General features: G+C 44.1%; 1 protein-coding gene across 10 annotated transcripts in view; it reads left to right on the plus strand.

Annotated features, from left to right (window-relative positions):
* The window catches only part of rbm47 (RNA binding motif protein 47), a 190,473-nt gene extending 185,288 nt beyond the window's left edge, over positions 1-5,185 (plus strand). For all 10 annotated transcript variants that reach the window (XM_078399596.1, XM_078399580.1, XM_078399542.1 and 7 more), the window contains one exon: positions 1,245-5,185. In XM_078399596.1, coding sequence (XP_078255722.1) covers positions 1,245-1,493 — 249 coding nt within the window. In that variant the 3' untranslated portion in view covers positions 1,494-5,185. The remainder of the gene's footprint in view (positions 1-1,244) is intronic.
* The last annotated feature ends 11,304 nt before the right edge of the window (positions 5,186-16,489 follow it).

A 16,489-nucleotide genomic window follows, 5' to 3' on the forward strand; every position in this document is an offset into this window, starting at 1 on the left:
GCAGAATCTCCTTTCCGCACCTCTTCCCCATTGAGCCTCACCACCAGGGTTGGAGTCACAGCCCTGGCTGCCACTCAATCTTGTCGTGTCATCTGCTCCGACAGCTCCCAAGAGGGTGTACCTGTTTTCAATAGGTGCAGCCACCAGGGCCTCCTGCACTCCATGTTTACTTCTCTTCCTCATTGTCACCCACCTTCGTTCTTCCTGTATCCTCGGTGTGACAACCTCATTGCAGGTCTTGTTTTCCCAGATGGTATCTGAGGTCATGCAGCTGCTGCTCCAGTTCCTATTATAATTATGGTTATTTTCTCCTTGTAAATCATTTGACGTTTACACTTAGGCAAAATTATTTATTTAGGATAGGAAAATTCTCAGTTGTCGTGAAATGATTGGTGGGGTAAGAATGGGAAATTATCATTTCCAAAATTCCTGCTTCTGATTGGTATCGGTGACCATTGCTTTGGACAGACAGCAAGAGCTGGATTGGCCATAGCTGTGACTAAATTACCCACTGATACTGACTGCTTGGGATAAGGTATCAAAGTTTGGTCAAGTGTAGCTAATATTATTTTTCCCCAAAAATGCTGAAAGTATTGAGAGGGACAAGCAGCATTTGTCTGATGTTGCCTAACTGAGGTTATGATTATTTTGGAGTATCTTGGTCACCATTGGGTTCTTGGCCAGCATGGGTGGGTTGGGCTGAAGGGCATGTTTCCAGGCTGTATGTGTCTATGAACCTAACTGGCTGAATACTTCAAGCATTTTCCATTTTTGTGTCAGGTTTCCAGCTTCTGTGATATTTTATTATTTTTCATAAGAATCTAGCTACTCAGAAATACCAAGAGTTTGGCCTGGCCGCATTCAATTTCTGTTACAGAATCATAGAGTGATACAGTGTGGAAACGGGCCCTTTGGTCCAACTTGCCCACACCAGCCAACATGTCCCAGCTACACTAGTCCCAGTATTTGGTCAATATCCCTCCAAAAATGTCCTATCCATGTACCTGTCTAACTACTTCTTCAATGTTGGGATAGTCCCTGCCTCAGCTACCTCCTTTGGCAGCTTGTTCCATACATCTACCACTCTTTGTGTGAAAACGTTACCCCTCAGATTCCTATTCAATCTTTTCCCCTTCACCATAAACCTATGTCCTCTGGTCCTTGATTCTGTTATCAGCAATGTGTACATTGTTATTGACTTTATAATTGTTCCAATGCAATAATGTGTTTTTGTTCCTTTGTAGACTCGCCCAATAACTCCAGTCTATGCAATGGCTTCCAACATTCAACGAATTCCTGCAGCTGGATTCTACGGGGCAAGTTATGTTCCAATTGCAGCTCCTGCTTCTGCTGTTACCATGGCAACGCTGCAAAAGAATGCAGCCACTGCTGCAGCAGTAGCAGCTTATGGAGGATATGCTAGTTATGTACCACAGGCATTCCCTACAGCCACCTTTCAAGTCCCTTTACACGATTTCTACCAAACCTATTAGGATTTTCTAACAAAGACTTTGTAATAGTGAAGGAATACACTGATATTTATGAAGAAAAAAACATAGTTTGTTGTAAAAGAATTGTTTTTAGGACTTGAGTAAACTTTGCACCAAAAACTATGTGAAAGAGCGAAATGTTTTAAAAATGCTATTTGTTACTAAATTTTGAAAAAAGTGTTTTAAAATTTCAGTAAAAACCATTCTATGCATTTATATGAAAACACTTTTTTAAAAATTGCCTTGTCTTTAGAAAATATTATAAAATCTTCCGTCCATAAGGTTTGAACACTCTGAATGTGGACAACTAGAATCTAGAAGATTAATACTTGTAGATATGGGTTTTTACATGCTGAACAATTAAGTTTTGTGTGATACGCTCACTCCAGTTAATTATTCTATTGGTGCCTTCAAGAAAAGCTCAGCCTTAATAGGATCATATATCATAAGTAGATCCTCATAAATGTCCACATAAAGACTAATCAAAACACAAAACATCTAACCAAGCAAAGGCCTGTCATGGCTAAGAATTGTACATGGTGTGAATTTTAAAACCTGAGTTGTTCCTTTTGGTTAGCAACACCAGCTTTATTGTTTAGTACAAAACATTGAGTCCAAATAATCTACGAGCTACAATTTAAAAAATTTGGACTGTTAAACACAAAGCCAGAATTTGGATAGAATTCTTTTCCATAATTTTGGTTCTTTCAGGAACTGAATTTCACCAGCTTCAGAGTGAATATTTGTAGTACCGATCTTGATGGGATTAAGTGTTCAGATTGAGATTCAGATGATTGAGGAAGAAAGTATCTAAATTATGTTTGTCTCTTGAGGTAAGGTGTGGATTGTTTAGAAAGAGAAATAAAAAGCAAGGGAAATAACTGTCCACAGTAGTGGGAAAAAATGACTTGATAGATTGTCACTTAAGAAATACAATGGGACTGAAATACACAGGACATTAATTAGAAGATCACCATCGAGCTGAATGCTCAACACTAGTGAAGGCAAGGATAACTTTCTATTGCAGTGCTCATTATTTTCTGTGTGTCTGCTCTAAATTCAGCTCTAATGCTGAGTTTTTGATAGGACAAGGACTGAGATAAGCCTTGTCAGCATGAAGTTCTATTATAATAACTTTTTATCATGTTAAATAAATTTTCTAGCTGATCTGAGGTGATAAAGTAGTATGGGTACTAATGTTGTATTTTGGTTATGTAACAAATTAGATTTATGTGTGAGCGTGTACATATTATGTTTTAATATAAGTTTATGAGCAAATGTCTTTTATGGTGCAGCAGCACGAGGTATGTAGTCTACCACAGAGATATACCAATTTCTTTCAATTCTGTTGAAGAAGCAAAAGAAATCTTTTATAGTAGGAACCAAATGTATTTTTGCAGTCTTTCAGTGGCCTGTGAAGGAGACTTTCGAAAAACGTCCGTGTTAAAATGTGCCGTGATGCTTAGTAAAACCTGTATAATGTGACCACACACTTTGGGCTAACCAAAGAAAACTGCAGATGACAACCAGATACCCAGTTGAGCTGCATTCATTTTTTTCAACCTAGGAAAAGTTATTTGGTTGAGGTATTGTAGATTATATGGGGTCTTTTCAGCACAGGTTCAGCCATTTGCCTCTTCACACTTGCTGTTTATAGAATAGAAGCTCATACACTGTAGGTACTAATGATAATCTCCCAGAAACACTAACTATTGAGAGGCACCATTTTGAAGACTATCTCTAATCAATGGATTTAATGTTTCACATTCTACATTACTTTCTCACACGAACACATCACTAAATTAAATGGAGATTACAAAGGCAGCTGCTGCTTGTGTTAGTGCAACCTTAATTATTTAATCCCTAAAAGTAATTAAACAAACTTTTGTGCCTCACTTAAAACTAAATGAGGTATCATCATTTTTTCTTAAAAAGCAAATGCTAGATGTTTGGAGATCAAATTATATTTCCCAATTTTTACAAGTCACTGTTCTTGCCATTCTTGGAAACTTACCAGTAATTACCATGTTTTATATTGAGTTATTGTATGAATTATTGTGCACTGCAATATGTAACCCATTGTCACAGCATTGTTGTTCTGTGATGGATTACTTTTTAAAGTCATGTGCAATTCACTTATTCAGAAATGTGACTTTCTGGAAATGGATCTACTATAGTCATATCAGCATGTTAGAACTGGTAAGAACCAAGCTGAGTGGCACAGCTGCTCCCTTACAGTGCCAGAGACCCGGGTTCAATCCTGACTACGGGTGCTGTCTGTATGGAATTTGTACGTTCTCCCAGTGACTGCGTGGGTTTCTTCCAGGTTCTTCAGTTTCCTCCCACATTCCAAAGACGTGCAGGTTTGTAGCTTAATTGTCATCTGTAAATTGTCCCTTGTGTGTAGGTTAGAACTAGGTACGGGTGACTGCTGGTTGGCATGGACTCGGTGGGCTGAGGTATCCATGCTGTATCTCTAAACATGGGTAATGTCTATTAACGTCAACACTAATGGAACAGTAATATATGCAAAACAATTTGCCCTTTTGGTTAGACTGGAAATGTATGACCAAAGTTAAAGAATTCCAAGAACACGGGGAGAAGAAAATTACCAGTAACACTCCAATACTGAGCAAAACACTCCCTTTCTTAGCTGTTATATTCAGTAACGTTGATGAACGCTGAGGGAATCAACAGGATTTGAGTGAAGATTCCCTTTTAACAAACAACTTGTATCACACCTGGACCTGACCCAAACAACCTGTAAAGACATCACTTGTAAAGTTTTAAAACAACATTTTTAACTCGGCTGATAGTTCCCAACTGTTGCCCGGCCTGCCATTATGGATTTAACATCACAAACTGTTCAGGCACATTTTCTGCACGATTTTAATTATTGATAGTTGTTAAACTCAAGGTTTATAAAGTTGCCAACAAAATAGATACTGCTGCTAGAAAATGCCTTGGTTTCCTCAAAGAAATATCAATTTTCATAACTTGTCTACTGTACCTTTTTAGTATATCTATGAAATACTTTTTATGAAGTACACAAAGTATCTAGGGTAACACCACCAATTAGACTACAAAGAAAGTTATTCAATTATTTTTTAAATATTATCTTATAAAGAGAGGAGTTATGGTCAGATTTTGAGATTCTTTTTATTCCAAAATACTTTTATTTGACTGAATAGTTTCTCATAGCCCAGTTAAATGAAAAGAATCTAGATGTATTTAAAAAGAATATTTAACGTGTAAGATGCATTCAAGACCATTTAGAAGTGGGAGAGTACAGTGGAAGAAAAACAAAGGGTTTCACGTAACTGTGTCCGCTAGCAAAAGCTTCATGTATTTTTTATTTGCTTTTTTTTCTGCACATAGGACCCAACAATGATCTAACATGGTTAAAGTATTGATTGTCTGCTTTTGGCAGTGGGTCTGCAGAAGGTCAATAAACCTGTTAGGGTCCAGACTTGTGCCACTTTATTTTAGCTATTTCATTCAAACAGCATTTCTTTCTAGTTAAGTTCAAAATGTTGGTCTGGTGCATATAAAAGAACAAGTTATACATAGAAAAATCTTTTAAAACAAATGTGCCTTATTAGCAAACAAACACATTACCATGAGGTGTTTGAACTCTTTGTTTTCTATTTTCCTTGTGTTTTAAAAGCTTAAGTTTATTCTGTTGCATTTATATTCAAAAGCAGTAGTCAATAAAGCATTTTGAAACCTGTTGGCTTGGTTGATTTGTAAGATTGTAGGCAATTAAATGGATTTCTCTATTGATTTCAGAGTTCTCATGAGCACTTAACAGCTGCAAGTTGCTCCTAAGAAGACGAAGGGGTGGAAAACTATGCTAAAAGCAGAGGTTAAAATGTCTGATCTATTATCACGGAAACTATATTGTTTTTGTCTTATCAAAAGAATGGAGTGATTTTGTTTTGATTACAAAGATCATAAAAATCATTGGGATTAAATCACGCTTTCATTTACTTCCAGGGTTGTTTTAAAAATAAGTGTGATTGAGGCATTAGAGTGTAAATTATTACAGTTTTCATAATAAAGTTGAATCAAGTCCAGTATCACTGAATATGCAGAGACCAATGGTCCAGGAAATTCTATCCCTACATCATGCTTCCTCAGCATCTCCACTGCTTATCGGATCAGTGTTCTGGGAAAGTCCCCAGGCTTGCTTGGAGATGCTGGAACTGTCTGATGATTGCTTGAGAATTGGGTATATGACCTCTCTCCCACAGATTGGGATTCAAGGACTTTCAATAAGGTGAGAGGGGCAGGGAGATATGGATTATGTGCAGGCAGATAAGAGTTGCTCTTGGAATCATGTTTGGCACACATTGGGTCGTAGGACTTGCTCCTGCACTGCACCATTCTATGTTCTAATCGTTGCTTAATTCTGTCTGCCATTTTTCATTGGGCATGTCAATGGATAAAAGCTTCTAAGTGAGTAAACAGCAAACTTGAAACCCTGGCACCAACTTGGGACACATTGGGATAAGAATGTCTTGAATAAGGTTGGTACCTGCCAGGGTGGTTGAACAAATTTGGGGCCAATATAAACAGGAAAAAAATAATTTAACAAACATAGAAAATAGGTGCAGGAGGCAATTTGACCCTTCAAGCCAACACTGCCATTCATTGTGATCATGACTGATCATCCACAATCAACTACCCGTGCCTGCTTGGCAGGTAATTTAGTCTTTACTTATCACTCATCCTAAGGAACGATATGGCCCATAATGAATTTAAAATCAGGCCATTTTTGAATTGCTCCAGAATGGCAATCTGGAAGGTCCCATAAAATAAGGTGATCTAAATTGATGGTGATGTGGAATAAAAATTAACCAGGGCATCGGAGGGAATAGTTGCATGTGATCTTGTTTTGCGGGTGAGGTTTTAGTATAATATTTCTGAATGAAAGGGATTGGGAGTTGTACCCTATTAGTAGATGACTGTGCTAATTACTGACATATTCCCAACACCTTTCATGTTTCCTTGTCCGAAATAAAGCGTGGGAATGGGGTTTACCCCTGAAGAAAGAGACCTGATTTCAAGCGAAAGACACTGAAAATGATTACCATAGCCAATTTAGTGACCAGTCTTGGCCCAAAGGAAAATCAAAAAACTGGAAATCTGAAATTGAAACAAAAACAGAAAGTACTGGAAGCATTCAGCAAGTCAAGCAGCTAACGTTTCTTTGACCTGACATGTGAACTCTGTTTCTCTGCCTAACTTTTAGTTTTGAGATACAGCCCACCAAGTCTGCACCGACCAGCAATCCCCACACAATAACACTACTCTACACACACTAGGGACAATTTACAATTTTACCAAGTCAATGACCTGCAAACCTGTACGTCTTTGGAGTGTGGGAGAAATCTGGAGCACCTGGAGAAAACCCACGCATGTCATGGGAAGAATGTACAAACTCCATACGGACAGGACCAACAATGAACTTCTACCTTCTGGGGAAGCGATGTTCAGTTAAATCCAGGATGTCCATGCAATCATTTCCAACGATGGCAAAGCCCATGTTCAAGAAAATAAAGATTTTTTTTTTTTAAAGGTTGGGATGACAGAAGAGACCATAAGATTAAAATTAAATAAAACTGACGAGGGCATTGATTTTCCTGGCATTATTTGTGTACGGTATTTTCACAACCAAATTACTTCTACCATCCAGAGATGGTAGACAAAACCACAAAGTCCTCTGAGATTTCTTGCAATCTAACCAATGGCCTTTGCTATTACTAAATTGATTTGTTAAGATGTTGAATTTTACAAAATTCTCAGTTCAATTGGTCACTTACCTAAATTGCAATATCCACAATAGGGATGTAATGTTCACAAAAGTCAGCGAGACTAGATTGATGTTTAAATAATAAATCACAAATCATTCTTTATAGTGAAGATAGAATTCGTGTGCGAAACCTGCTCATAAAATGTCGAAAACAACCACAGCTCGCTGGAAAAGGAAGCAAAACTCAAGATCACATTTCAAATTTTAATTGTCAAACCGTACCAAAACATTTTTGATTATTTATGCATGAGATGCAAGTGTCACCAGAAAAAAAGGTTTTACTCGTCGTGGAGGCACAAGAGACTGCAGATGCTGGAACCTGGAGCAAAAACAAACTGCCACAGGAGCTCAGCAGGTCAGGCACATCTATGGTGGCAAAGGGATGGTCAACATTTCTGGTCCAGACCATGCATCAGGACTTAGGGTGCAGAGGAGAGATAGCTTGTAGAAAAAGATGAGAGGGAGAGGTGAGGCATGGGCTGATAGTTGGAACCAGATGAGGAGGGACATGATTAGCAGATGGACCCACATGGGGGTGAAGTTATAGAGTCAGGAGACGGTGGTTGGTGAGTGATAGGTAGAGACAGATAAAGAAAGAATAAAGACAATTAGTGGAGTTGGACTGAGAAAGGAAAGGGTGGAGATTGAGGCAGAGTTTGGAAGGTGACATATGGGGATGAGAGAAGCTGAAACCTGAGAAGTAAGGAAGGTGATCGGTGGAACCAGACAGCAGAGGGAAGATAGGCAAGTGGAACTAGTCGGAGGAGGATATTGGAGAAGGTGTAGTGTCTGGGTGATACGCAGATGAATCAGGAGAGGGGGACTGAGACTGGGTGACGGGGCGTTACTTGAAGTTGGAAAATGTTTATACCATTAGATTCTAGACTACCCAGGTGGAACATGAGGTGGCTTCACCCGAGCAGTAGAGAAGGCGTGCAGAAGAAATGGAGACAAGCATAACAAACTTGGGAATGTGTTGGGGAATCTTTGGAGAATTTGAACAACACTTGTTTAGGAGTGGCACCTGCGGCAGCAAAAACAATGATTGGAATTTTAATTTTAATCAGCATCTCTTTCACATAACAAAAGACAGCACAATGGTAGAGCTGCTGCCTCACAGTGCCAGAGACCCGGATTCGATCCTGAAGTCGGATGCTGTCTGTGCGAAGTTTGCACATTCTCCCTGTGACCATGCGGGTCTCCTCCGGGTGCTCCGGTTTCGCCCCATAGCCCAAAGGCGGGTGGGTTTTGTAGATTAATTGGCCTCTAAAATTGCCCTTAGTGTGTGGAGAATGGATGAAAAGTGGGATAATATAGAACTAATGTGAATGTGTGATCAGTGGTCAGCGTGGTCAGAAAGGCCTGTTTCCATGCTGCATTTTAAACTAAACCACTGAATTTCCATTTTAAAATTCCTTTCCCCTACACAATACTGCAGGAATAATTGAGGTACTATCACTACATGGTACAGTGGTCCATGGTACAGTGATCGCTGATGATGCAACACCAGTTGCTTACCCCAGAATGGAAACAGTCCCGATCAGAATTTACTGTAAAATCTAATCCTTTTCTTTCATTCTTGTCTTGATAGAAAGCTAATAAAGAAATACCACATATCCTCCCTCGTCAGTAAAAATGATAAAACAACACCTTTTTTATACAAAGAATACATTTTGCACGCCTTGCTGTTTTTCCCTCTCTAGATACAGGGTTCAGAGGTCATAAATGGCTTTATTAATGATTAACTTGTCACAAGGTTTAAAATATGCCTTAGTCATTCTGCAACCAGTAGCATGAATAGTGCGATTGAAACAAAACTGTTCTCTCGATGACCTTGCTGAATCTGGATTGGTTAAGAAATAGCTGAAGTCAGATGTTGTTATGACTACAAAGCTTCATGCCAAAGTAATCTTGTTTTCTCAAGTATTTCCTTGATACTGAACAACTTCCACGACTGGTTCTTTGCCATTATCGAGTTTCTTTGGAGTTAAAGTCACCAAGTGGTTTGTTTACTTTACCGCGCCACTGCCAACAACAACCCAAACTCATTGTATCTGAGACACTAAGATCCAGCTCCAACATGTTTTATATAATTGCCATTCAGCCAACTTCTACTTTGCAAGAGCACTGCTGCTTTTGAAATTAGGATGAACAGAAAGGCCTGAAAATACCTGTAACTGAACAACAAAAGGCACTACCTTTAGATAGACTTGGACACGCCTGCTTAGTGTTGGCAATGTTTGTTCTCTGGGCAAAGCTGGGAAGTGCACTATGAACAGCAGCTAGTGTCCTCTGCTGGGCATTTCGGATCTGAGTGAACAGGACAAGAAATCCTTTCTCCCTAACCGATTAGATTGAAGGATTCTGAAAGTAAAGATTACTTGAAAAGAGAGGTGCAAATGAGAGTGGGTAAATTCAGATACAGTAAGAGAAATAAAGGAGGAGAGAGAGAGAGAAAGAAGGAAAGAAAGACTAAACTAAACTAACTGTGGCCAATTAGACAATGTCTAACCACCCCACCACCCCACTTCCACCCTACAACATTCAATATATTATCATCATCTACAACAACACTCTGTGGACTTCTTCAGCCACAGCTCCCAAACCAGGGGTCTCTACAGCCTTGGATCAATGGGAGTAGACCTATATTGTAACTGCATTATAAAATCTTTCTTCCCATCTCTTTGGCTTTGGTTCTTAAAGTGGCAACTCTGAATTGGAAGCATCAATCAGAACTGATGCCAAGAAAAAAGATGGAAGAATATGTTGCAATAAAGATACTTGGACTCTGCGCAGGATTATAGCTGGGTTAAGTGAGTGGGCAAAAGCTTGTCAAATTAGAGTTTAGTGTAGGAAGTTGTGCACTTTGGTGAGCAATCAAAAGGCAGACAATCATCTGCAAATGACCAGAGTATCAAACGATTCAGGTGTCCTTGTGCATGGAACACAAAGAGTTAACAGGCAGTTGCAGTAAGTTGTTAGGAAGGCAAATAGCATATTGACCTTTATTGCAAGGGAGTTGGAGTTTAGAAATAAAGAGGTATTGTTACAATTGTGCAGGCATCACTGAGACCACACCTGGCGTACGTGCAAAATTAGTCTCCTTATTAAAGAAAGGATATACTTCCGGAGGTGGCCTGGAAAAGATTAGATATTAGATAGAATTAGATATGCTGATTCCTGGGAAGAGAAAGTTGTCCTTTCACAAGCAGGTAGACTAAATAAGTAGACTAATAAAATTATAAAGATAGACATAGAATGCTGGAGTAACTCAGCGGGATAGGCAGCATCTCTGGATAGAAGGAATGGGTGAAGCTTTGGGTCGAGACCCTTCTTCAGACGGAAAGTCAGGGGAGAGGGAGACACAGAAGTAAGGAAGTGTAAGGTGTGAAAACGAGACAAAGGGGATGGAGAACAGTCAGACTGGTGGGAGAACTGGGAAGGGGGGAGGGACGGAGAGAGAGGGAAAGCAAGGATTACATGAAGTTAGAGAAGTCTACCCTGTTGAGAATTCACAAAATGCTGGAGTAACTCAGCAGGTCAGGCAGCATCTTGGGAGAGAAGGAATGGGTGACGTTCTGCTGCTCCCCCTCTGTGATTTCTCCTGCCATCACCCATTCCTTCTCTCCTGAGATGCTGCCTGACCTGCTGAGTTACTCCAGCATTTTGTGAATAAATCAATTTGTACCAGCATCTGCAGTTATTTTCTTATACCCTGTTGAGAATGTTGTCCATGCCCTGGTGCAGGGGTCCAGTTGCACCAAAGGAGGTAGAGTCATAGAGTCATACAGCATCGAAACAGGCCCTTCGGCCCAACTTGTCCATGCTGACCAATATGTTACATCTACACTTGTCCCACCTGCCTGTGTTTGATCCACATCCCTCTAAACCTGTCCTATCCATGTACCCATCTAATTGTTTCTTGACGTTGCAATAGTTCCTGCCGCAACTACCTGCTCCGGCAACTCGTTCCGTACAACCACCACCCTTTGTGTGAAGAAGTTACTCCTCAGATTCCTGTTAAATCTTTTCCCCTTCACCTTAAACCTATGTCCTCTGGATATCGATTCCCCTACTCTGACCAAGATATTCTGTGCGTCTACCGATCTATTCCTCTCATGATTTTATACACCTCTATAAGATCAGCCCTCATCCTCCTGCGCTCCTAGGAATAGAGTCCGAGCCTGCTCAACCTCTCCATTTTGCTCACACTCTCGAGTCCTGGCAACTTCCTCATAAATCTTCTCTGTACCCTTTCCAATTTTACAACATCTTTCCTGTAACATGGTGCCCAGAATACTCTAAATAACAATAAACATGATACACCAATGTTTTATATAACTGCGACATGGCCTTCCAACTTCTATACTCAAAGTTAGCTCAGGGTCAAACTCCCGAGGAGTCACCTCAGACATGGGGTTTCAATGAGTTTCATGGGCAAGTACCTCTGTTAAAGAGCAGAAATGTGTGACCTCCTCCTTCCTCATTTCACCAGACTGCCTCATCAGACCTCCCACATCTTGCAGTAAACCTCTGCAGCAGAAGTTCAATGTGTGCATCGGGTCTTTTCAGATGTTAAAATTAAATCTTAGTAGTCAGATAACATACCAAAGAGGAAGATAGGCAGCTGCCTAAATGAACAATCCAGCGCCTGGCCAGCATCTGGTAAATGATGCCAGTAGATAACAGCGCTGAAGAACACCTGCTCTTTGTCAGCGTGTCATCATGATGCTTCCACTAGTGAGAGAGTCTAGGACCAGAGGGCACAGCCTCAGAATAAAAGGACGCACCGTTAGGAAAGAGTTGAGAAGGAATTTCTTCATTCAGTGGGTGGTGAATCTGTGGAATTCATTGCCACAGACAACTGTGGAGGACGAGTCATTGGGTATTTTTAAGGTGGAGACTGACAGATTCTTGATTAGTATGTGTCAAGTGTTTTGGGGAGAAGGCAAGAGAATGGGGTTGAGAGGGAACGATAGTTCAGCCATGATTGAATGGTGGAGTGGCTTGATGGGCTGACTGGCCTGCTTATGCTCCTATGACGTATAAACCTATGAGGTACTCAGTTAGTACATCACATAGTGAATTGGCTATTCCATACTCAAAAGAGGATCCTGCAAGGTGCATAAGATTCTGACTTAAAATATTTTAAGCAACCTTTAACAAGGGTTGCACGGTGGCACAGCATAGAGACCCGAGTTCAATCCTGACCATAGTCTGTATGGAGTTTGTACATTCTCCCTGCGACCTGCGTGAGTTTTCTCCAGGAGTTCTGATTTCTTCCCACACTCCAAAGACATACAGGTTGGTAAGTTAATTGGCTTGGTATAATTGTGAAGTTTTCCCTTGTTTGTGTTGGATAGTGTTAATGTGCGGGGACCACTGGTAGGAGCAGGGCCTGAAGGGCTCGTTTCTGCATTGTATCTCTAAAATTAAAACTTACTCTGTTCTGCTGGGCCCTGAGGGAAACTAAAGAAAATGTTCACAACTAACTTTCATCAATCTGTTTTAGCCCTGGCTGCTGAGTAAAGCAGGTTCTGTCTGAGACATAAAGTGCTGGAATAATAATATGATGCGATAGAACTTTATTTATCCCAGGAAGGAAATTGGCCGACTGTTACCAAAGTCTACTGAGTGTACTGAAATTTTCAAGGAGAACTTGTCATAGAATTTGGTTAGGAAGTACATCTTAGAACATAGAATGTAGAACAGTACAGCAGATGCCAGTGCCGAACATGATGCCAATACCATCTCTTATCGACCCGCACATAATCCATATATTGTAGCGTGTTGATAAAGGCAAGGAGCCAGGTATTTTGGGAAGGTATATTTATTGGTTCGTGGGTCTCAGACGGGTCTAGTCTGCCGGAATGGCTTGGCGCCCAAACCTTGCCCTTATATACCTGAGTCCAGGACCGCCTCCCGGGACTGGTCCATTCCCGTGCCGAGGGGTCGGTAGTAGTATGGCCCGACCCTTGGGAGCCGCCACAGTACCCCCCCCCAGATCCGGAGGCACGAAACGCACTGGTGGTCGCACAACCCGACCGGACCGCGTACGGTAATCGGTCGACAGAGGGGCCGGCGGAGGCACAGTTGGAGAGACAGGCGGTGGGACCCGCAAAGGGGGGCGACCTCGTGGGCGAGGCTGGGCCACCCGCACCGGTTGGTCGATGTCTAAGTGGGCCGGCTTCAGGCGGTCAATTGACACGGCCTCCGGCCGGCCCCCCATGTCCAAAACAAAGGTGGTCTGCCCGTGCTCCAGCACCCGGTACGGGCCTTCATACTGCCTCTGGAGTGGCGCCTGGTGGGCGTCACGGCGCAGGAACACAAAGGCGCAGTCCTGGAGGGCCGATGGCACGTAAGGGCGGAATGTCCCATGGCGGGACGTCGGCACGGGTGCGAGCTTTCCAACTCGCTCTCGGAGGCGATGTAGGGTGGATGAGGGTGGTTCCTCTCGCCCCGGCAACGAGGGCACGAACTCCCCGGGCACCGTGAGCGGAGACCCGTAGACGAGCTCCGCTGAGGATGAAGCCAGGTCTTCCTTGGGGGCAGTCCGGATGCCCAGCAAAACCCATGGTAGCTCGTCCATCCAGTCGGGGCCGGCGAGTCGCGCCTTCAGCGCTGCCTTCAGCTGCCGGTGGAACCTCTCCACCAAGCCGTTTGCCTGCGGGTGATAGGCCGTGGTGTGGTGCAGCCGCACGCCCAACAGGTGGGCCATGGCCGACCACAGCTCGGAGGTGAACTGTGGCCCCCGGTCCGATGAGATGACCACCGGCACACCAAAGCGAGCAATCCAGTGCGCGGCCAACGCACGAGCGCATGTGGCTGTCGACGTATCAGCCAGTGGTATGGCCTCCGGCCACCGCGTGAAGCGGTCCACCACCGTGAAGAGGTGGGTGATGCCCCGGGACGGCGGGAGCGGGCCCACAATGTCCACGTGCAGGTGGTCGAAACGGCGGCAGGGTAGACCGATCCCTTGGAGTGGCGCCCGGACGTGGCGTTGAATTTTTGACGTCTGGCACGGAATGCAGGTGCGGGCCCATTGGCCAACCTGCTTGCGCAGACCATGCCACATGAACCGCGCAGCTACCAACGAGATCGTTGTCCGGATGGATGGGTGAGCCAGCCCGTGGACCACGTCGAAAACCCTCCTGCGCCACGCGGCCGGGACGATGGGGCGCGGCTGACCTGCCGACACATCGCAAAGTATCGTCGTCGCTCCGGGGCCGAGGGGAACATCCTCAAGGCGGAGGCCAGAGATGGCAGTCCGGTAGGCGGGCATCTCCCCGTCCGTTAGTTGGGCCTCCGCCAGGGCAGAATAATCAATGCCGGGTGCCACTTCTAACACGGCATTGATGGCGGGGCGAGACAATGCGTCGGCCACCCGGTTTTCCTTCCCCTCGATAAAGCGGATGGAGGTGGTAAATTCTGAAATGTAGGCCAACTGGCGCTGCTGTCGGGCGGACCATGGGTCGGAGACCTTTGCCAGGGCGAAAGTGAGCGGCTTGTGGTCCGTGTAAGCGGTGAACGGGCGGCCCTCCAGAAAATAGCGGAAGTGACGAACGGCCAGGTACAGGGCGAGGAGCTCGCGGTCGAAAGCGCTGTACTTCTTCTACAGCTCCCCCGCCCGACCGGAGAAAATCGGGCGCTTCTCGAGTGACGTTTAGCGCGCTGACGTCATCACGGCGCGCCGCCCACAGCGCGTCCGCGCGCCTGCCGAGGGCCCGGGTGTCTTCAAAGGAGGCGTCTGTGAGCTGCAGGCGAATGTCGGCCGGCAGCAGGTGCAGGTACGTATACTCGAACATCAGGCACGGTCTGTGCCCGTCGAGCAGCGCGACCATCTCCTTCAGGAGGCTAGATGGGCGCCGGTCACCGAGGCCTGGCATGTGGAGGAGCCTTTCGGCCCGCTCCATTCGGGTTAGCCCGTAGGTTTGGAGCAGCAGCTCCTTAAGGGCTTCATATTTACCGTCGGCCGGTGGGTCCTGGAGGAACTCCGTTACCTCTTCGGCCGCGTCCTGGTCAAGGGCTCCCACCAGGTGGAAAAACCGGGTGTCATCCGTTATGTTGCCCCGCAGCTGGAACTGGGCCTCCGCTTGGTAAAACCAAATGCGAGCCCGGGTGGTCCAGAAGGTCGGGAGCTTGATGCCTACCGCGTCGACAGCTGGGGCCTGGTCGGCCTGCGAGCCGGACGGGCGGTCGGATTCTGTTTTCCTGTCCATCCTAATGAATGGACCGTCGAGGTCACCAATGTAGCGTGTTGATAAAGGCAAGGAGCCAGGTATTTTGGGAAGGTATATTTATTGGTTCGTGGGTCTCAGACGGGTCTAGTCTGCCGGAATGGCTTGGCGCCCAAACCTTGCCCTTATATACCTGAGTCCAGGACCGCCTCCCGGGACTGGTCCATTCCCGTGCCGAGGGGTCGGTAGTAGTATGGCCCGACCCTTGGGAGCCGCCACAATATTTCCATTTCCTGCATAAGCCTATCCAAAAGTCTCTTGAATGCCACTATCGTATCTGCCTCAACCACCAACCCTGGCAGTGCGTTCCAGGCACACACCAACCTCCGTGTAAAAACGTTGCCCTGCACATCTCCCTTAAACTTTGCCCCTCTCACCTTAAAACTCTGTCCTCTAATATTTAATTTTTCCATCCTGGGAAAAATGTTCTGACTGTCCACCCTATCTATGCCAAATCTATGGCATATTCAATGGGTAGACCAAAGTTTATGACTGCTAGCTACCCTCCATCACTGGAGGGTTGGAGATGGCAGGAGGCCCAGGGAGGGGTGAGGACTTTGAGGTAATTCACAGACATGTCTCTCGGGAAGAGCCATTGCACAAAAGACATCACATCATACCTGCATCCGTCAGGTGAGCGTACAAACATACACATTCATACCATCGCAAGTAGGCCCCTCAGCCACTCAAGCTTGCTCTGTTGTTTAATGAAATCAAGGCTGATCTGGTTATAACCTCAACTCTGCATTTCCATCTGCCAAGATAACCTTTTACCCCTTTGATTAGCAAGAGACTGCCTGGTTCAAAAATATTCAATGCTGCTTCCACCTCCATTTAAGGAAGAATTCCAAAGATATGACCCTCAAGAAAAAAGTTTTGTTTTATCTCAGTCTTAAATGGGTGACCATTTATTTTTAAATAATTGACTCTTGGTTCTAGATTCTCTC

Source organism: Rhinoraja longicauda, chromosome 1 (assembly GCF_053455715.1).
Source record: "Rhinoraja longicauda isolate Sanriku21f chromosome 1, sRhiLon1.1, whole genome shotgun sequence".
In the NCBI taxonomy this organism is placed as follows: domain Eukaryota; kingdom Metazoa; phylum Chordata; class Chondrichthyes; order Rajiformes; family Arhynchobatidae; genus Rhinoraja; species Rhinoraja longicauda.